The sequence below is a fragment of the Pseudophryne corroboree genome, chromosome 11 (assembly GCF_028390025.1).
Source record: "Pseudophryne corroboree isolate aPseCor3 chromosome 11, aPseCor3.hap2, whole genome shotgun sequence".
NCBI lineage: Eukaryota > Metazoa > Chordata > Amphibia > Anura > Myobatrachidae > Pseudophryne > Pseudophryne corroboree.
In genome coordinates this window covers 268,481,157-268,503,370 of record NC_086454.1, presented here as the reverse complement: position 1 = coordinate 268,503,370, position 22,214 = coordinate 268,481,157, and the positions used below count along the sequence as shown (strand labels likewise).

Sequence of the window (22,214 nt, the reverse complement as noted above, 5' to 3'; positions counted from 1 at the left end):
ACCATTCTAGCCTTAAATCTGTCGACACAGCGAAGATTGTGGGCTAGAGATCGTCCGAGTGGTGATGTATTCATGCAGAGTGTCCTTAACTTTCAGGACGTGCAGTGGAAGGCTCACTTTAGAATGTCACGTAAGACATTCCACTACCTTTTAGATCTATTAACCCCAGCACTCAGTAGACAAGTTACAAACTTCCGTCGACCATTAGAGCCAAGCAGGAGGCTTGCCATTGCTTTGTGGTGGTACGCCACTCCTGGCGACTATCGTTTGTCTATTTGGAGTTGGAATTTCTACTATCTGCAACACTGTTCATGAAGTCACCCGTGCTTTGGTGGACAATCTATACCATCGATTTATTTGTCTTCCGCAAGGCCCACGTTTAGACGAGACCATTCAGGGGTTTGCTTCAAAAGGATATCCGCAGTGCGCTGGCGCAATAGATGGAACACACATCCCTATAATTGCTCCTGAGGACAATCCAGCGGATTACCATAACCGAAAAGGATGGCATTCAATTGTTTTGCAAGCTGTGGTCGATCATAAGTATTGGTAAGAATGTTCTGTCCATTCTGTTTTTTAAAATGAAGTGTATTTTTGGAACCTACTAGAACAAGTAAATATATATATATATTTAGCTTCACAGATGTTTTTATTGGATGGCCGGGTCGTTCACATGATGCACGTGTGCTTGCTAATTCCGATCTCTACCGTGTAGCAGAGAACAATGAAGGTGGACGGCTTTTTCCAAGAGAGGTATGTCAAAATATATAATCATTACAATTTTGCATTGCAGGGCCTGGTGTACATGTACTTTATTATAAATTGCCATACTGTCAATATTACACACCAACATAAACTGCTGTGGACTTTCCCCCTGTATGACCGCCATCACCCGTGTTAAAGTAATAATGGTGTTTATACACAGGTGACGGCAATCATACATTGAGGAAAGTCCAGTAGGCGAGCATTTGGACCCAAATGGGTTGGGTCATTTGGAGTGGTATATATGAATGAGTAATGCTTACGTTATGCCTGTAGAATGTTGCCTTTCCAGCTAGTTTGGTAATACATTTGTCAGTATTCTGTGGGCCAGATATAGCATTGTCTAATAGCAGAAATGTAGTAGGGCATGGTGGGATGTGTAGTTCCTAGTCAGTTGGTCAGCAGAGGATGCAGTCCCATGAGATATGTAAATGTCATTCAACGACCATTGACCCGGAAGCAGGAGTGTAATGTTGTGTGGTATGGTATGCCGGCGGCTGGGCTCCTGGCGTCCAGCATACCGGCGCCAGAAGCCCACCCGCCGGAATACCGGCAGTGTGGCGAGTGCAGATGAGCCCCTTGTGGGCACAGTGGCGCGCTACAAGCGACACGCTATTTATTCTCCCTCCGGGGGGGTCGTGGACCACCACGAGTGAGAAAAACTGTTGGTATGCCGGCTGTTGGGCTTCCGACGCCGGTATACTGTGCGCAGCGATCCCGACATTCGGCAACCTTAAAACCACCCATGTGATGATGTGCATATACCAATTGATCTTTGCTAATTTTAATCTTTTTCTATTTTTAAACTAGAAATCTAAATTTGTGGATGGAGTTGAAATTCAAGTCCACATAATCGGTGACGCAGCCTACCCCTTACGAAGATGGCTGATGAAGGGGTACACCCAACATGTTACGCTGACATCTAATCAAGTTGCCTTCACGCACACCCTGAGCTCTGCAAGAATGGTTGTGGAAGACGCATTTGGACGCTTAAAGGGACGTTGGCGCTGCCTTATGAACCGCAATGATGTGGACCTTACAAACATGCCGAACATTGTTGCGGCTTGCTGTATTCTTCACAACCTTTGTGAATTTCAGAGGGAGGAATTTCTGCCAGAGTGGGCCGTCAAGGACTCAGCTGAGCACCCTGCACCTGAATCCACTACATATATGGGTGATCATTCTGGAAGTGCAGAACAGATGAGGGCTGCTCTAATGGGCAACCTTTCCTCATTATTGTCTTAAATTTTTCCCCTTTGTTGTTTATTCATGGCATTTGTGTGTTGAGTTCAAATAAACATGGTTAATGTTTGTGTGTTGTCCCAATTTGAAATTATAGACATGGACACAGGCTTAAGAACCGGTCATAGACCTTATACATTTTTATAATATAAAACCTTGGTTTCAAAAACGTTTGCATCAACATTGTTTGCAAAACACTTGCATTATGAAATATAAAATGAAATAAACAATAAAAACAATAACCTCTCAAGGTAACATCCTGTAAACAGGAGAGTCAGGAGTTGTCTCCATATCAGGAGGTGATTGTGTATGTGGGGGATGGTCAGATTCAGGTGGGGTGTGTTGAGGGTGGGTTTGTGGAGGCTGGGTATATTGAGGGTGGGTTTGTGGAGGCTGGGTATATTTAGTGTGGGTTTGTGGAGGCTGGGTATATTGAGGGTGGGTTTGTGGAGGCTGGGTATATTGAGGATGGGTTTGTGGAGGCTGAGTATATTGAGGGTAGGTTTGTGGCGGATGGGTAAATTGAGGGTGGGTGTGTTGATGTTGGGTTTGGTCATAGTAGGATACAGGGCCATAGTGTGGATAGTGTTGAGGGATGTTTGTAGGTGGTTGCTGAGGTGCAATTGTGTGTGGACGTTCCCTCATGGCAAATTTTTTTTCAAATAATGACGTTTGAAATGACTGCATTTCCCTCATGTATTCCCTTGTATCCATAGTAATGTGGGCCATCAGGGTATTATTCATGTCCTGCTGAGCCTGCAGGAAGCGCTCAAGGCGGGCATCCTCTCGAGCTGCCATGGCTGCGTCCATCTGCTCAAGTTTCTCTGCTAAGACAGTCGTCATTATTCGAGATGCTTGTTCCGTTTTGTTGGGACAGCGTCTCCTTGTGGGTACATTATATACTGTGGATAAAAATACAAACAAAAAATTACCTTATTGTTCAAGAATACATTACACAAGCAGCAGAGTTTGAAAACGTGTTTGTGGCCTCCTCCCACCTACACACTGCGTACAGTCTGCCCGATTTTTAATTTAATGGGGTATATTGAAAAACTGTCGGAAGCTGCCGTCTTGTCGGAAAGATGGCATCTTCCGACAGTTTTAGGTTGGAAGGGGTTCCGACCTATTCATTATGGCCCTATTTTTTCAGACAAGTCGGGAAACCCAACTTGTCGGAATGCACGCTGATCGGCGACTTCAGCCGCCGATCAGCGTACATTGCCGCAAATTGGGCCAAACCCGACAGGTTATTACCCCGTTTCCAACAATCTCAATCCGACTTTTAAAAAAGTCGGATTCAGATATGTGATATGAGAGAAGGAGACAGCGGGGAGAGCAGGGACCCAGCAGCAGCGTCCACCCGGCTCCAGCACTGCAGACGTCCCGCTTGCTGGAGCCGGGGGTATGCTGCCGTGAGCCTCCACTGCTGCAGCCGCTGCTCCCCCGTCTCCTCCGCCGTACGCTCCGTCTCCTCCACTCTCCCCCCCCCCCTCCCGGTGGCGCAGATATCACCACACCTCCGGCGGCGCATCGCGCTTCCCCCTCAGCTCCCGCGCCGGAGCCCGCTCCCCCCTTACCCCTAGCGCCACTCACCACTCCCCTCTGCCCCCGGCGCCGCTGACAGCTCCCTCTGCCGCTGCTGTCAGCGCACCCGCAGCGCTGATAGCAGCAGCAGGACATGGGAGCCGCCAAATACGACAGTGGGATTTGGACGCTCTTTTGAAGAGGGGTTGTCGGGTCCATTCCGACAACTGCATGTCGGAATGGAGCCGACTTTTATTGAATATACATTAGTAGTTGTTTTTCGTCAGTAGGTTATGTTAATTATTTATGTATTTTGGAGTGTTGTACTTACTGTTTCCACGTAAGGGCGTCGTTCCTGGAATCCTGCGCTGACTGGGCCCAGCCTGCGTTTCTTCCACAGCCACATTGGGTGTTGTTGTGATGCCTTCAGTTCTTGTATCAGGCACGATGTTTGCCTCAGTGACAACGGCTTCCGTCTGTTGTGTGTCCTCATCCTCATCAAGTAACAGCAAGGACGATGGTAGGGACTGAGATAGTGGCACAGGATCTGGAATGGATTCCGCAGCACAGGAATGGCTTGTTTCCGCCACTGGTACCTGCCTTGTTTCAAAAGCTGCGATGCTTGATGACAAGTTCACCGGAGTGGCAAGTTCTGTGTGGCCAAATATACTGCAACACTGCTCGTAGTACTGCCACTCAATGCGGCCAGCTCCACTCCTGTTCCTGTTATGATCATGTATTTTATGAAAGTTACGCTTAAGGGCCTTCAACTTATTAATAATTTGCCCTGTTGTACGCTGGAAACCAGCAGCTTCAAGCATTTTAGCTATGTTTTTATATATGAGGGCATCCTTGACTGTCCCAGTAATTTGTCTGCAGATTTCCTCATCCCCTCTGATCCTTAGCAGCTTACCTCTTCTACCTCTTCATCACTCCAAGTTGCCATTATAAAATGTATTTGCACTGAAAACGCTTCTAAAGCCACTCTCATGTGTCTCCTGTGTTTAACAACCAGCTTCCTGGTTCTGCCTGGTGAGATCACACATGGAGACACACAAGGAGACAGCCTATCACATTCTGGGGCTTGCAAATACCGTTTCAGACCCTTTCACACTGCACAATGAAACGGGTCTGAAACGGGTAGGACCCTGCTTTTTTACCGTTTCAAAATACTGGTGTTTTGTAAACGGTAAAATGAAGGGGACCCTTTCACATCGCAGCTCGAACCGTTTAGGAAGCCTGAAAAATCGTCAATTTACCGGGTTATAGCTGCGGTGTGAAAGGGGTATTAGTGACTAATGTGGAATTAGAAAGTGCCAACCAGCAACCACATGAGGAGATGAAGGTTCTGAAAGCACAAAAGAGGACATTGCATTAACATTCAAACATCCCTGTAGAAAACCCGTCTGAGTGGCTGGAGAAGTTAGACTGGCTCTGAAGAGAGAGCAGTGAAATAAAGGGTACTGTATACAAGAGAACAAGGTGATGGCTCAAGGGAAACAGTGTGGGGTTATTGTTCTCCAAGAAACTGCCAAAGGAGAATATTTGACAAAGGATTCTGCATTGTAAGGTGGTTCTGGTGATGAATTGCCAGATGGAGTCTGTAGACATAATTGCCAAAGACTGGTATAATTAAACCTTTTTCTGCCCTTCTATTATACACTTTCTTTCTGCAGCGGGGTACACTGTGTTCCACAGGGAAAATTGGGGTGTAGAGCGGTATCTTGATCCAGAGGCACCATCAGGCAAAGCGTTGGCTGTCCCAGGATGCATTGGGGCCTTCTCTATAACCCTGCCTCCAGGCACTGAGAGCTCAGTTTCGAGTGGTGCCTGCAGGCAGCACGTCACCTAACAGGCGGGCTGCACGGGGCAGCCCTGATAAAGCTAAAAGAAGACTTCAAGGGCCGCAGCACTGTTATGTCAGGGTGACATTCAGTGCTGCATCTCCGTCACCTCCCAAGCGGTGTTGCATACTCCCGCTGCTCAGATCCCAGGTACTTGTGGCGGAGACGCTCTGGCTTAGGCACACGGTCGCAGACGCTCTCCTGGTTCGCATGGCTGCTACGAAGGGAGGAGGTAAGCGGGTCTCCCAGGTGGAACCCGCCACTAAATCGCGTTCCTTGTCACAGTCTAGGGAGACGGACTGCGACGCTGGTGTGGACACTGTCACTGAGCAGGGACCCCACTATATCCGCCAGGGCATAGGAGTACAGGTCGGGTGTACTAACGCCCCTATTGATAAGGCTCAGTAGTACCAGCAGTGAGGACCAGCATAGGGGAGCCAACGCTTGACCTGTAGCCCCTCCCCCAGCCCAGGGCACCATCTCCTCACAGATTTCCCACCCTGGATTTGCCTCACACTCTCCCTTAGTTCATGACAGAGACGCTGGGCGCCATCTTCTGAGCATAGATGCTACTGGTCTCTGGGATTGTAGGGCAAGGTCTCCCCTGTAGAGCCGCCTATCCACAGCGCTGAGACTTTACAGACACTTGAGTAATCTAAATGTCTTATTACAGACAGCGTTAGTTAAGAAAGAGTGTACCTATTACAGAATATATTGTACGAGTATTCTGATATATACTGGTCCAGTGCAGTTTTATTGTGTTTATAATAATCTCTGCATTGCCTGTGACTGTGTGTGCCTGTACCTGCTGTATGGTTTAACTCTCATGTGTATCTCATCTAAGTTAGCTATCACTATATTCTATACCCGAAGGGACTAGGTTCGTCGGGGTCCTCTAATATAGTATACATAGTACTTATCGCTATACGGATATTTTGCTGTGTTACAGTCCGGTTTTTTAGAAATAAGGATTTTTAGAGGCACTGTGTTGTTTGTGTTTATGTGGTATGGTAGTATATGTGTATGTTTTTAAGTTTATGAGGAATTTAGATTGATAAATATAAATTGTGGAGTCGTTATCTATAAAATAAGGGCTGCTGGGACTATACGCCAGTAAGGAAGATATACCCCCTAATTATTATGGATACGGACAATATGTATAGAATCAAGGGAAATTCCGGGAGATTAAGGGAGGCATCGCCATCTATATAAAAAATAAAAAATTCCAGGAAAAGGAGTGGAGCAGATAAAGTCCATATAAATGACTGCATTGATGAATAATAAGTACGTGAATGCTATGCAGATGATTCCATTTGAGTGATAATAATGAGATGTTTATACACAATGAAATATGACATGTAAACATCTTATGTATGACTATCTAGTTGGTAAGAATGAGAGGACTACTATAGCTACGATTAGAGACTACAATAGTATCACCATGGAAACTGACACTAAACACTGCACGCCGGGACGGAAGTTACCTAGGTCACCATGGTAATAGAAACACATATGGAGACGCTGGGACGGAAGTTACAGTAGTAACCAAGGCGACGCATGTGGAGGAAGCGGTCACGAGGAACGGAAGTGACGTGACGCTTCAGCTTGATGCTACGGCAGCTGAGTAGCGGGTAACCATAGAAACGAAAGCCTCACGGAGGTTTAAATAGCGGGGAATAGGTGTACTCGGCCATCCTGAGGAAGCTTGCTGAGACAGGCGAAACTAGTCGATTGCAGAGACGCCGATTTACTGTCTGCCGGCAGACACCCGTCGTTTGTTTCTCCGTGAGTTTGAAGTAAGTGGCTTTCCATATGGTTTACCTGAAGACAGCAATATATACTGATTCCAGGAGATTTTGGCCTGAATGGACTCTTTACTAAGACTGCCTCTCTGATTCAAGTAGTTCTACTTTGTGGAAAATTAACACATTCCTGGAACTTGAGAGTTATATTTCAGTGATTATAACATCTAAGACTTTTAGTGAGTAAATCGCTAAGGACAGCGTATCACAAATTATATATGTTTTTGTGTTGTTTGTCTTGTCGTTTTATTTATTTTCAGTATACCGGTATTAGGAACCACTGTAAAACCTTTTAGTATTTTAGAATGGAGTGAAAGATACCCTATATGGAAATTTCCATACCTCACCTTTAATAAAAGAAATTAATTTTATATATTCGACTTTGTGATTATTGGTATTTGATAGTTCAATCTTATAGTTAACAGTCTATAGGACTCATCCGATAAAACTAAGCGCTGGGAGATACCCCCCCTTTTTTTCTGTGTTACAGTCCGGTACACCGGGATTTAGTTCACAAGTTTGTGTATTCTGACGCTGGTTGTGTACTTAGTGCACATGTTGTGTACTCAGTCTGGCTTCATCGTACTAATAGCTTGATTGTTGCTTTATTACAATGTCTAACAATAAGGGCAGTAAAACTCAGGAAGCTCCTGTAAGTTGCAAGGTATGCTCCTGTAACTACAATGGAGCCACCTTGGGCTATGTTCACCACCCTCCTGGGGACTCTGGTGGACCGGTTAGCCCCCCTATGGGACCTCCAGTGTCACTGCCACCACAAGTTGTCCCTATAGTAAGTCCGCCTTGGGCGGAAAATTTGTCTACCCAGCTGCAACAGTTAAATCGATCTTTGGTTAGACATAAATCTACTCCAGGTCACTCCTGTGTCTCTGGGTCCTTGAAGCGGGCTGCTTCCTCCTCACAATTCACTAACCTCTCTGATGTTTTATCTGATGAGGAGGGGAAGCATACGGTCCTGTCAGACTCTGAATTATGTGTTATTGACGAGGATTCTACCTTACAGGTTGATGTCCCTGCCCTGGTGGATGCTATTAAGCAGATCCTTCAAATCACTGAGGATGAGGATTCCACTACAGTGGCCAAGAAAACTGATATGTTTAAACAACAGAAGGTGGTTAAAACTGTATTACCCCATTCTGATCATCTTGCGGACATCAAGAAGAACCCTGGTCTACACAGGTAAGAAATTCACGCTCCCTAAACGGGCTTTGGCTCGCTATCCTCTCCCTGCAGAGTTATGTAGTAAATGGGAAAACCCACCGCCGGTGGATTCTCACATCACCCTTCTCGTGGTGTCGTCTACTCTGCCTGTCACCACTGTCACCTCCCTGAAGGAACCGACAGATAAGCGTGTGGAGGGATGCCTGAAGTCTATATATTTCCTTGCAGGGGCCATTCATAGGCCCACCATAGCTGCCTCTTGGTCTGCAAAGGGTATTAAGGCATGGGTTCAAGCGTTAGAGGATGAGCTTCTCAAGGATATTTCTGACAAGGCCAGACAGTACCTGTCTCACATATGCACCACCGCCTATTACATTCAGGAGGCGCCCGCTGAGGCAGGGGTACCGGCAGCCAAAGCGTCATCCACGTCTGTCCTGGCTCGCCACATACTGTGGTTAAGGTCGTGGAAAGTGGATTTGGACTCCAAGAAGACTTTGGAGGTACTCCCCTTTACTGGGGACATTAGCAGTTGCTAAGACTGCTTTTCTTCCTCCTGCTAATCCTTCTGCACAGAAGGCGAAGACTACCACTTTTCGTTCCTTTCGACCTCAAGGGAAAGACAAGGGGCAGTCGTACCCCAGACAGTCTCATGCTCCCAAGATCACCAAGCCCAAGACGAAACAGTCCTGGGCAGCCCATCAGCCTGCTTCAAAACAAGACAAGCCTGCTGCATAAAGGGGCGGACCTCTCCCTGGAGGACCCCAGGGTGGGAGGCCAACTTCTACAGTACGCCAAGGTCTGGTTAAAGACCACTTCAGACGCTTGGGTACTGGACGTTGTCTCTCACGGATATGCTGTCTCATTCAAGAGACATCCCCCTCACCAGTTCTGCACTACGGTACTCCCTTCAGATCCGTTGAAGGCGCAGGCTCTACAAACGGTGGTAGGTTCTCTCCTGAGTACAGGAGGGGTTGTGCTGGTACCTCAGTCCCAGCGTGGCAGAGGCTATTATTCTACCCTGTTTCTTGTGCAGTAACCAAATGGGTCTTTTCGGCCTATTATTCAACCTCAAGTCACTGAACAAATTTGTGAGGGTCGCCAAGTTTCGTATGGAAACATTGCGCTCTATTGTGCTGGAGATGGAACCTGGAGATTACATGGTATCACAGGATATACAGGATGCTTTTCTGCATATTCGTATTGCGATATCGCATCAGCATTTCCTGCGGTTTGCTATTGGCGACAGTCACTACCAATTCCAGGCTCTGCCGTTCGGACTGGCCATGGCTCCTCGGATCTTCACCAAGGTTATGGCGTGATGACTGCGTACCTCCGTCGTCAGATGTGTCAGAATCCTGTCGTACTTGGACGACCTGCTGATTCTGGCAAGTTCCCACGATGTCCTCCTCAGTCATTTACAATTGATGGTGAGTTGCTTACAAGCCCATGGATGGCTGATCAATTGGAAGAAGTCCTTGCTGTTCCCAGCTCAGAGCATGGTGCACCTAGTGGCACCTCTGGACACACACAGTCAGAGACTATTCCTGTCTCCAGACAAGGTCCTGAAAATCCAAGACAGGATAAGACTTTTCGTCCGTCACCACAGAGTGTCGATTCACTCGGCGATGCAGGTACTTGGCCTGATGGTGTCAACGTTCAACATGGTGGAGTATGCTCAGTTTCATTCCCGCCCTCTGCAATGATTGATTTTTGCCAAGTAGGATGGCCTGCCTCATCGGATCAGATCCCAAATGATTCTGTTGACTCCAGAGGTTCGTTTGTCGCTGACCTGGTGGCTCCAGGACCAGCAATTGAGCAGGGGCCGTCCCTTCTGGATCACTGACTGGGTACTCCTGATGATGGATGCCAGTTTGAGGTGGTGGGGAGCGGTGTTGGAGCAACACTCTTTTCAGGGTCGGTGGACCAAGGAAGAATCACTCCTCCCAATAAACATCCTAGAGCTGAGGGCGGTGTTCAATGCATTATCACTCGCCCTGCCTCTGGTACGAAACATACCGGTTCATGTACGGTCCAACAACGCCACAACAGTGGCATAAATGAACCATCAAGGTGGCACTCGAAGCCGCATGGCTATGAAGGAAGTGTCAAAAATCCATTTTTAGGCAGAACGCCATCTGCCCAAGTATATCGGCAGTGTTCATTCCGGGTGTCCTGAACTGGGAAGCGGACTACCTCAATCGCCAGGACGTACATACCGGAGAGTGGAGTCTTCATCCAGAAGTCTTTCAAGTCCTAGTGGACAGGTGGGGTCTACCGGACGTAGACCTAATGGCATCTCGACACAATCACAAGGTTCCGGTCTTCGGATCAAGTACAAGGGATCCTCAAGCAGCGTTCGTGGACGCACTGGCAATTCCATGGAACTTTGGTCTGCCTTACGTGTTCCCTCCAGTGTCACTCCTGCCCAGGGTTCTACGGAAGTTCAAATAGGAAGAAGGTAGGCTGCTTCTAGCCGCTCCAGCGTGGCCCAGACGGCGTTGGTTCTCAGACCTGCAGGGTCTATCGATGGGGCATCCCCTTCTACTTCCTCAACAACCAGACCTCCTTGTGCAGGGCCTTTGTCTCTACCCAGACCTGGCCAGACTGGCATTGACGGCGTGGCTCTTGAAGCATCACTCCTGAGAGCCAAAGTATTTTCAGAGGCGGTTATTCAAACGATGTTGAAAGCCCGCAAACCGGCCTCTGCCCGGATTTATTACAGGGCTTGGAATTCTTACTTCACCTGGTGAGCTGAGAAGAATTGCAATGTCCATAGATTCAGAACTTCCAGAATACTGGCTTTTCTGCAAAGAGGCCTGGACTTAGGTCTTCGTCTGGCCTCCCTCAAGGTTCATATATCTGCCTTGTCGGTTTGGTTTCAGAGGAAAATGGCCTCTAGACCTGATGTTCAGACATTCATTCTGGGTGTTATTCGGATTCAGACTCCCTATGTTCCTCCTGTGGCTCCAACGGATTTGTCTGTTTTGCTGAATGCGCTGCAAGAGTCTCCATTTGAACCTCTTGAATCAGTGGACCTTAAATGGCTCACAGTCAAGGTCCTGTTCTTGCTGGCCATTGCCTCTGCAAGAAGGGTGTCTGACTTCGGCGCTTTGTCCTGTCATCAACCCTTTCTCATATTGGACCTGGCAGTTCTACGAACTCACCCAGGTTATCTGCCAAAGGTGGTGTCATCTTTTCACCTTAACCAAGATATTGTCGTTCTGGCCTTTGTCTCTTTGGATTTGTCTCCCAAAGAACGGTCTTTGGATGTGGTTAGGTCTCTCCGTATTTATGTGGAGATCAGGAGATCAGATTCCCTTTTTGTTTTGTTTGGTTTTCACAAATGTAGCTGGCCTGCGAATAAGCAAACCTTGGCCAGATGGATTAGAATGGTGACTGCACAAGCCTATGCTCAGGCTGGACTCCCAGCTCCTGCTGCAGTTAAAGCCCATTCTACTCGTTCTGTTGGACCTTCTTGGGCGGCCTGCCGCGGCCTGTCCCCAGAACAATTGTGCAAGGTGGCTAAGTGGTCTTCAGTGAACACGTTCATTAGGTTCTATGCCTTTGATACTTCCGCCTCCCAGGATGCTTCCTTTGGACACCGGGTTCTCTTACCCGCTGAGGCGCATCCCCTCCCTTGAGGTAATACTTTAGGACATCCCCGATATTTTCCCTGTGGAACACAGTGTACCCTGCTGCAGAAAAGGAGAGTTATGGTAGACATACCATGGTTAACTCTTTCAGCGAGGTACATTGGGTTCCACAGGGCGTCCATCCTGATGCACCTAGCTTCTTTGGTTTGTATGGCATTAGCCACTGGTACCCTCTCCTGCCATAAGATTGTGGTTCTATGTGACTAACATCGGCCTTCTCTTTTACCAGCTCCTGCATTGGACTGGTTAACGAAACTGAGCTCTCAGTGCCTGGAAGCGGGGTTATAGAGGAGGCCCCAATGCATCCTGGGACAGTCAAAGCTTTGCCTGATGGTGCCTCTGGATCAAGATCCTGCTCTACACCCCCGATGTTTTCCGTGTGTAACCCAGTGTACCTAGCAGAAATAGAGTTAACCATGGTAAGTCTACCATAACTCTCCTTATCTTCTTACAATGCACCAGTCAAGGGGTGGGATATATTAGGTAACAGGTGAACAGTCAGTTCTTGAAGTTGATGTGTTGGAAACAGGAATAATAGCAAGTTTAAGGATTTCAGCGGCATTAACAAGGGCCAATTTGCAATGGCTAGATTACCGGTTCAAATATACAAAACTGCAGGCTTTGTGGGTTGTTCCCAGTATGCAGTGGTTAGTACCTACCAAAAGTTGTCCAAGGAAGGACAGTTAGCGGCAACAGGATCATGGGCGTCCAAGGTTCATTGAATGCATAGGGCGCAAAGGCTAGCCTCTCTGGTTCCATCCCGCAGAAGAGCTACTGTAGCATAATTTGCTAAAAAAGTTAATGCCGGATATGATGGAAAGGTGACTGAACACACTGTGCATCGCTGCTTTAACCGCAGACCTATCAGAGTTCTCATGCACCTGTCCACCTCCAAAAGCACCTAAATGGACATACATGTGTAAGAATTGGACTATGGAGCAACGTGAGAAGGTGGCCTGGTCTGATGAATCATGTTTTTGCTTAGGGTTTGGGGCATAGGGAACCCTGGGTTGGTGTGAACGGGCTGCTTCAGGGAATCATTATTGTAACACCTTTTTAGCACTAAAATTGCTTTTTAGTAATGCAACACTTTTTAACGCCTTGTTTACTGCTACTCACCTATGTAACACTTTTAGCACTTAGTTGCTACCTCTTATTTATGCAATACTTTTTCACATTTAAACTGCTACTTTTTTTAGTGTGATGAATTGGGGCAGTGGGTTGTGCTGGCCCAGAGGTGTTGTATGCTCTGGACTTGAATATTAGGAATCTTACGCACCCACCTGATGAGGTCACCTGGCCTTGGTAGGTGGACCCATATTTTTGGACTAAAACTATGCTAAGAACCTAAATTTTATTCCATGGTAAATTGCAGAGTTTGTTATAATTGTTCAGATTCCTGGGTTCTGGCATTCGTGTTAATGTTGCTTTGACGTACCACCTACCTAAACATTGTGTGTGTATGTACCGTATATACTCGAGTATAAGTCGACCCGAATATAAGCAGAGGCACCTAATTTTACCACAAAAACCTGGGAAAACTGATTGACTCGAGTATAAGCCTAGGGTGGGAAATGCAGCTCTAGCCGTACACAGCCCTCATACTGCCAGATATGCCCTCATACTGCCAGATATGCCCCCACAGTGCCAGATATGCCCCCACAGTGCCAGATATGCCCTCATACTGCCAGATATGCCCCCACAGTGCCAGATATGCCCTCATACTGACAGATATGCCCCCACAGTGTCAGATAAGCCCTCACAGTGCCGGATATGCCCCCTCAGTGCCGCATATGCCCCCCCAAGTGCCAAATATGCTCCCCCAGTGCCAGTTACAACTTACCCTCCGCCGCTCCCGTGCTGTTTTGTGAAGGAGGGACACGGAGGGTAGAGCGCGTGCCTCTCCTGTGTCCCTCCTGCATCTCCAGCGGCAGTGGCGTGTGTGTGTGTGTGTGTATGTTAAATGAAGTGCCGGTTCATGAGCCAATCAGAGCTCACGAATGGGTACTTCATTTAATAGACCCGCCGCTGCCGCCAGAGACGCAGGAGGGACACAGGAGAGGCGTGCGCTGTGCCCTCCGTGTCCCTCCTTCCAGAGGCGGAACTACCGGCAGTGCAAGCAGTGCGTTGCACTGGGGCCCGCCTCTGTCCAGGGACCCAAGCATGTAGTGAGTCAAACTGACTCATTACATGCCGCTGTCCGCTGCGGGCAACCGCTGCCCGCAGCGCACAGCTGCCCGGCGAGGAGAGGAGCAGCGGCACGGACGGGGGAAGGAGGAGGAGGGAGGTGAAGGAGGGAGCCGCAGCAGCGCTTTGTTACTGGTGGAGGCGCTGCTGCTGCTGCTCCTCTGCTTCACTATAGGCTGTCTTCCGAGAACAGCCTATAGGGAAGCAGAGCGGCAGCAGCAGCAGCGCCTCCACCAGTAACAAAGCGCTGCTGCGGCTCCCTTCTTCACCTCCGTCCTCCACCTCCTCTACTGCCCGGGAATCGTCTGACGCGGATGCACCGAGGAGCCTTAGCCGGCGGAGAGGGTAAGTATAATTCTTCTTTCTTTCTTTCTTTTTCTCTTTTTCTTTCTTTATTTCTCTTTCTTTCTTTCTTGGGCCTGCCTGCCGCTATGTGTAAAAAAGGGGAATCAGCCTGCCGCAATGTGTAAAAAGGGGGGACTGCCTGACGTAATGTGTAAAAAGGGGGAATCAGCCTGCCGCAATGTGTAAAAATGGGGGACTGCCTGCCGCTATGTGTAAAAAGGGGGGACTGCCTGACGTAATGTGTAAAAAGGGGGAATCAGCCTGCCGCTATGTGTAAAAATGGGGGACTGCCTGCCGCAATGTGTAAAAATGGGGGACTGCCTGCCGCTATGTGTAAAAAGGGGTAATCTGCCTGCCGCTATGTGTAAAAAGGGGTAATCTGCCTGCCGCAATGTGTAAAAATGGGGAATCTGCCTGCCGCAATGTGTAAAAATGGGGAATCTGCCTGCCGTAATGTGTGAAAATGGGGACGCTGTCTGCCGTAATGTGTAACAAGGGCACGCTGTCTGCCGTAATGTGTATAAAGGGGACGCTGTCTGCCGTTATGTGTAAAAAGGGGATGCTGTCTGCCGTAATGTGTAACAAGGGCACGCTGTCTGCCGTAATGTGTATAAAGGGGACGCTGTCTGCCGTTATGTGTAAAAAGGGGATGCTGTCTGCCGTAATGTGTAACAAGGGCACGCTGTCTGCCGTAATGTGTATAAAGGGGGCGCTGTCTGCCGTTATGTGTAAAAAGGGGATGCTGTCTGCCGTAATGTGTAACAAGGGCACGCTGTCTGCCGTTATGTGTAAAAAGTGCACGCTGTCTGCCGTTATGTGTAAAAAGTGCACGCTGTCTGCCGTTATGTGTAAAAAGTGCACGCTGTCTGCCGTTATGTGTAAAAAGTGCACGCTGTCTGCCGTTATGTGTAAAAAGGGCACGCTGTCTGCCGTTATGTGTAAAAAGGGCACGCTGTCTGCCGTTATGTGTAAAAAGGGCACGCTGTCTGCCGTTATGTGTAAAAAGTGCACGCTGTCTGCTGTAATGTGTAAAAAGAGGAATCTGTCCGCTGTAAGGTGTAAAAGGGTCTCTACCTGGTGTAGTGGTGCTACTGTGCGGCGTAATTTGAATAATGGAGACTACTGTGTACCGTTTTATGAATTGGTATTATTTTGTGGCCACACCCCTTCCCCACGAAGCCACGCCACTATGTATTTTTGCGCGCGCCTACGGCGCGCACTGCCCCTGTTTTGCATGCAGGGGTGGGGCTCCGATGCCGTTTCTTGCACAAAGTGCTAAAATGTCTAGTTACGGCACTGTTGCTAGGTATCCATTTCTCTGGCCCTGAGCAGGTCCCCCTCACCAGATCCTCTCCAGGGGTGAGGGGGTGGACTTGGATGGGATGTGTGTGGGGGGGGGGATGTGTGTGTGTGTGGGGGGGGGCCCCCAAAGCATTTTGTCGCACCTGGGCCCACCGCTCGCTAGTTCCACCACTGCCTCCTTCCCACTGACTCGAGTATAAGCCGAGTGGGCTTTTTCAGCACAAAAAAAGTGCTGAAAAAGTCGGCTTATACTCGAGTATATACGGTATGTATTTTTTCTTCTTCCGTTTTTACCCTTTGGTATGTATATCCTTTACAGTGCTTAGTGGACATTTAGAAGTGGCTCTACAGTATGGTAAAGCCTTTTAAGAACTTTATTATAAAATACGAAGTGATACTACTTAATGTGTCATTATATTTCTGTTACGTCCTAGAGGATACTGGGGATCCATTTAGTACCATGGGGTATAGAAGTGTCCACTAGGAGCCATGGGCACTTTAAGAATTTTATAGTGTGGGCTGTCTCCTCCCTCTATGCCCCTCCTACCAGACTCAGTTTAGAAAATGTGCCCGGAGGAGCCGGTCACGCTCATGGATGGTTTTTTGTATTTATTTTTCTGTTTGTTATTTTCAGGCAGGACTGGATGGCGCCAGCCTGCCTGCTTCGTGGGACTTAGGGAGGGGAACGGCCCAACCTCTTGAAGGGTTAATGGTCCCGTTTCCCAATGACAGGACCCTAGCTCCTGAGGGAACTATTTGCAAGCCCCACCAAGGCGAGCGTATATTCCCGCAGCACGCCGCCACCCCTAACAGAGCCAGAAGAGAGAAGAGTGGTGAGTACTAAGCCGGCGTCCCGGTAAGTGGGTCACCGGCCATTATGGTGGCATGAGGGTACGGAGACTCCAGACTCAGTACACAGTGCAGACGCAGAGCTTCTGAGGGGGCGAACTGAGTCTCAGTACACAGTACCCACGCTGGCAAACACAGACTTAAAACGGTTAGGATTCCATTTTAAGCACTAAATTACCTCAGCCAGTATAAAAAAAAAAAGCGGGAAGACCGCGCTCCTTTGAGGGGGGGGGGGGGGGAGACTTCACTATGAGCGAATCCAGCAGCTCACCAACACCATTTTTCCTCTGCAGTGGACACAGACACTGACTAACATGGACGCGCAGCGCCTCCGGAGTGACTCCAGATTACCTCAGCGGTACCAGGGGATCATAGCAGGGGGGGGAGCGATTATTAGTGTACTAAGTCCCCAATCTGGGTACTTAGTCTGTGACCCGGCTAAGCTTGGCACTAGCGATAAGGGCATGTGTGCTGGCTTTATAATACCTCTGTGTCTCTCTGGAAGGGCTCTTTGTGGGTTAATTGTGCTCTTAACTTTTTCCTGTGTGTGTGTGTGTGTGTGTGTGTGTGTGTGCGTGCGTGCGTGCGTGCTGTCACATTCCAATATGTCAGGCAAACAGTGTGTTTCATGCATGGCAGAGTATTCCTCTTCCGCTGGGGGCTCACTAATGTGTACTCAGTGTAGTGCACCTTCCCAGGCTAGCGGGGCTGAACCAGCATGGCTGGATTCTATTAAAGGAATGATCTCCCAGATTTCTACTAAATTATCCCGCAATGAGAAAGAGATGCAATTCTTAAGACTGTGGATGAGTTTATGAACAGAGACTCAGTCCCCAAACCAGCGTCTCAGACCCCTACCATTTGTCTGCAAAAATGTACTCTGTCCCATATCCTGCAGTCTGACTCGGATGATCAAGGGTCAGACATGGAGGAGGGGGAGGTGGACTCAGAGAGGGGGGGATGCTGCTCTGTCACAGGGAATAGAGGCTCTTATAGAAGCTATCAGAGACGTTCTGCAAATTCCTGATAAGGTGACAGAGGAGTGTGAGGAATCTTATTTTAATGTAAAAAAGAAGTCCTCAGTCACGTTTCCTGTATCAAGGACACTGAATACCCTGTTTGAAGAACCGTGGGTTAATCCTGATAGGAAATTTCAGATCCCTAAAAGGTTACTGTCATCCTTTCCTTTTCTTCCTGAGGATATTAGAAAATATGGGAAAATCCACCAATAGTGGATGCATCAGTATCCAGGCTGTCATGGAAAATAGTGTTGCCTGCCCCTGGTGCAGCCTCCCTGCAAGACACGGCTGATCTTAAAATTGAGACCACACTGAAATCCTTGTATACGACTGCTGGGGTGGCCCAGAGACCCACCATAGCATGTGCGTGGATTACTAAAGCCATTGCTAAGTGGTCAGGTAACCTAATTGAGGGGTTGGATCCTTATCTAGGGGGTAGATTGTTTTACTCCTGCAATATATACAGGACTCTGCAAACTTTATGGTGAAAGCCATAAAAGAAGTAGGTTTGCTTAATGCACGCACCACTGCTATGGCAGTGTCAGCACACAGGGATTTATGGCTACACCAGTGGACTGCGGCTGCGGACTCCAGGAAAGGCGTGGAAGGCCTACCCTTCACAGGAGAGGCCTTATTTGCAGACGAACTAGACAAATGGATCTCCAAAGCTACTGTGGGTAAGTCCACGTATCTTCCTTCCTACTCAGGACCTAATCTACAGTCCTTTCGGACTGCCAAAGTTTAAAGGCAAAACCAGAGGTTCTTCTACAGCTACCAGAGGCACTAGAGGTAAACCACGCAAACCAGCAGCTGCCGGTTCTCAGGAACAGAGATCTAGCTCTGCTTCCTCAAAGCCTTCAGCATGATGGTGGACCGTGATGCCTGGAACACTAGCAGGTGGGAGTCTGACTAAAGTTTTTCAGTCACATCTGAATAACGTCATGCCAGGATCCAGGGGTCATAGATCTTATATCCCAGGGCTACAGACTAGTTTTAGGAGCTCCCACCTCACAGATTCTTCAAATCATGCTTACCAGCTTCACAAGAGGCAAGTATAACCTTACAGGATGCCATTCAAAAACTGGTACAGACTCAGGTCATTGTTCCAGTTCCACCTCATCTCCGAAACAAGGGATATTATTCCAACTTGTTTGTAGTACCGAAACCGGACATTTCGGTAAGGCCTACTTTAAATCTAAAATCATTGAACCCGTACTTACGAGTGTTCAAATTCAAGATGGAGTCTCTGAGAGCGGTGATCTTAGGTCTGGAGGAGGGGGAATTCCTAGTGTCTGGATATCAAGGATGCGTACCTTCACATTCCGATCTGGCCGCCTCACGAGGCTTATCTATGGTTTGCACTGCAGGACTGTCACTACCAGTTCCAGTCCCTGCCATTTGGTTTCTCCACGGCACCGAGGGTGTTTACCAAGGTGATGGCAGAGATGATGTTTCTCCTTCGTAAGAAGGGAGTGAACATAGGGGGTCATTCCGAGTTGATCGCTCGCTGCCGATTTTCGCAGCCAGCGATCAGGTGAAAAAATGGCACATCTGCGCATGCGTATGCCCCGCAATGCGCACGCGCGACATACGGGTACAAAGCTCTTTGTGGTTGTGCTCAGGTTCTAGCAAAGTTTTCCTTCGCACTGGCGGCCGCAAGAAGATTGACAGGAAGGGGGCGTTTCTGGGTGTCAACTGACCGTTTTCAGGGAGTGTTTGCAAAAACGCAGGCATGTCTGAAAAAACGCAGGCGTGGCTGGGCATTCACTGGGCGGGTGTACGACGTCAAATCCGGACACGAATAGGCTGAAGTGATCGCAAGCGCTGAGTAGGTTCTGCACAAACTGTTTTTGCAGAGCTCGGCTGCACATGCGTTCACACTTCTGCTAAGATAAATACACTCCCCAGTGGGCAGCGGCATAGCGTTTGCACGGCTGCTAAAACTAGCTAGTGAGCGATCAACTCGGAATGACCCCCATAATTCCATACCTGAACGATCTTCTGATAAAGGCACCATCCACGGAAAGGTTGTTGGACAGCATTGGTCTCACAACCAAACTACTCCTGGATCACGGGTGGATTCTAAATCTTCGGAAATCTCACTTAGAGCCAACTCGGAGGCTCCCATTTCTGGGAATGATACTGGACACAGAGTCGCAGAAAGTTTTTCTTCCGTTGGAAAAGGCATTGGTAATCCAGTTAATGGTTCAGGATGTCCTCAAGCCAACCTGAATATCGGTGCATCTATGCATTCGCCTTCTGTGGGAAATGGTGGCCTCTTACGAGGCTCTTCAGTATGGACCCTTACAAGACCCTTCCAGCTCGATCTGTTGGACAAATGGTCTAGATCACATCTTCACATGCACCAGAGGATCCGTCTGTCGCCAAAGGCCAGGTTCTCCCTTCTGTGGTGGCTACAGTCTTCTCACCTAATCGAGGGCCGACGGTTCGGGATTCAGAATTGGATTCTGCTAACCACAGATGCAAGCCTCAGAGGTTGGGGAGCAGTCACCCAGGATGTGCAGTTTCAAGGAAGATGGTCAAGTCAGGAAGTCGTCCTTCCAATCAACATTCTGGAACTCAGGGCTATATACAAAGCCCTTCTGCAGGCCTTATATGTTCTTCAAGGTCGGGCCATTCAAGTCCAGTCGGACAATGTGACGGCAGTGATATACATAAACCGACAGGACGGAACAAAAAGTAGAGCAGCAATGTCAGTGGCATCAAGAATTCTCCTCTGGCAGAAAAACACGCTGTGGCGTTGTCAGTGGTCTTCATTCCGGGAGTAGACAACTGGGAAGCAGACTTCCTCAGCAGACACAACCTGCACCCGGGGGAGTGGGGCCTTCACCAGGAGGTGTTCAGTGTGATGAATTGGGGCAGTGGGTTGTGCTGGCCCAGAGGTGTTGTATGCTCTGGACTTGAATATTAGGAATCTTACGCACCCACCTGATGAGGTCACCTGGCCTTGGTAGGTGGACCCATATTTTTGGACTAAAACTATGCTAAGAACCTAAATTTTATTCCATGGTAAATTGCAGAGTTTGTTATAATTGTTCAGATTCCTGGGTTCTGGCATTCGTGTTAATGTTGCTTTGACGTACCACCTACCTAAACATTGTGTGTGTATGTACCGTATATACTCGAGTATAAGTCGACCCGAATATAAGCAGAGGCACCTAATTTTACCACAAAAACCTGGGAAAACTGATTGACTCGAGTATAAGCCTAGGGTGGGAAATGCAGCTCTAGCCGTACACAGCCCTCATACTGCCAGATATGCCCTCATACTGCCAGATATGCCCCCACAGTGCCAGATATGCCCCCACAGTGCCAGATATGCCCTCATACTGCCAGATATGCCCCCACAGTGCCAGATATGCCCTCATACTGACAGATATGCCCCCACAGTGTCAGATAAGCCCTCACAGTGCCGGATATGCCCCCTCAGTGCCGCATATGCCCCCCCAAGTGCCAAATATGCTCCCCCAGTGCCAGTTACAACTTACCCTCCGCCGCTCCCGTGCTGTTTTGTGAAGGAGGGACACGGAGGGTAGAGCGCGTGCCTCTCCTGTGTCCCTCCTGCATCTCCAGCGGCAGTGGCGTGTGTGTGTGTGTGTGTATGTTAAATGAAGTGCCGGTTCATGAGCCAATCAGAGCTCACGAATGGGTACTTCATTTAATAGACCCGCCGCTGCCGCCAGAGACGCAGGAGGGACACAGGAGAGGCGTGCGCTGTGCCCTCCGTGTCCCTCCTTCCAGAGGCGGAACTACCGGCAGTGCAAGCAGTGCGTTGCACTGGGGCCCGCCTCTGTCCAGGGACCCAAGCATGTAGTGAGTCAAACTGACTCATTACATGCCGCTGTCCGCTGCGGGCAACCGCTGCCCGCAGCGCACAGCCGCCCGGCGAGGAGAGGAGCAGCGGCACGGACGGGGGAAGGAGGAGGAGGGAGGTGAAGGAGGGAGCCGCAGCAGCGCTTTGTTACTGGTGGAGGCGCTGCTGCTGCTGCTCCTCTGCTTCACTATAGGCTGTCTTCCGAGAACAGCCTATAGGGAAGCAGAGCAGCAGCAGCAGCGCCTCCACCAGTAACAAAGCGCTGCTGCGGCTCCCTTCTTCACCTCCGTCCTCCACCTCCTCTACTGCCCGGGAATCGTCTGACGCGGATGCACCGAGGAGCCTTAGCCGGCGGAGAGGGTAAGTATAATTCTTCTTTCTTTCTTTCTTTTTCTCTTTTTCTTTCTTTATTTCTCTTTCTTTCTTTCTTGGGCCTGCCTGCCGCTATGTGTAAAAAAGGGGAATCAGCCTGCCGCAATGTGTAAAAAGGGGGGACTGCCTGACGTAATGTGTAAAAAGGGGGAATCAGCCTGCCGCAATGTGTAAAAATGGGGGACTGCCTGCCGCTATGTGTAAAAAGGGGGGACTGCCTGACGTAATGTGTAAAAAGGGGGAATCAGCCTGCCGCTATGTGTAAAAATGGGGGACTGCCTGCCGCAATGTGTAAAAAT

General features: G+C 48.8%; 1 protein-coding gene across 9 annotated transcripts in view; it reads left to right on the top strand.

The window, feature by feature from the left end:
• WWOX (WW domain containing oxidoreductase) overlaps window positions 1-22,214 on the top strand; it is a 1,758,901-nt gene that overhangs the window by 165,900 nt on the left and 1,570,787 nt on the right. The window contains exon 7 of one of the 9 annotated variants that reach the window (XM_063945383.1): window positions 372-503. The exons of the other annotated variants lie outside the window; for them this stretch is intronic. Within the exon in view, the coding sequence (XP_063801453.1) occupies window positions 372-383 (12 nt within the window). The 3' untranslated portion in view covers window positions 384-503. Of the gene's footprint in view, window positions 1-371; window positions 504-22,214 lie in introns of those variants that run through there. 9 annotated transcript variants of the gene reach the window in all.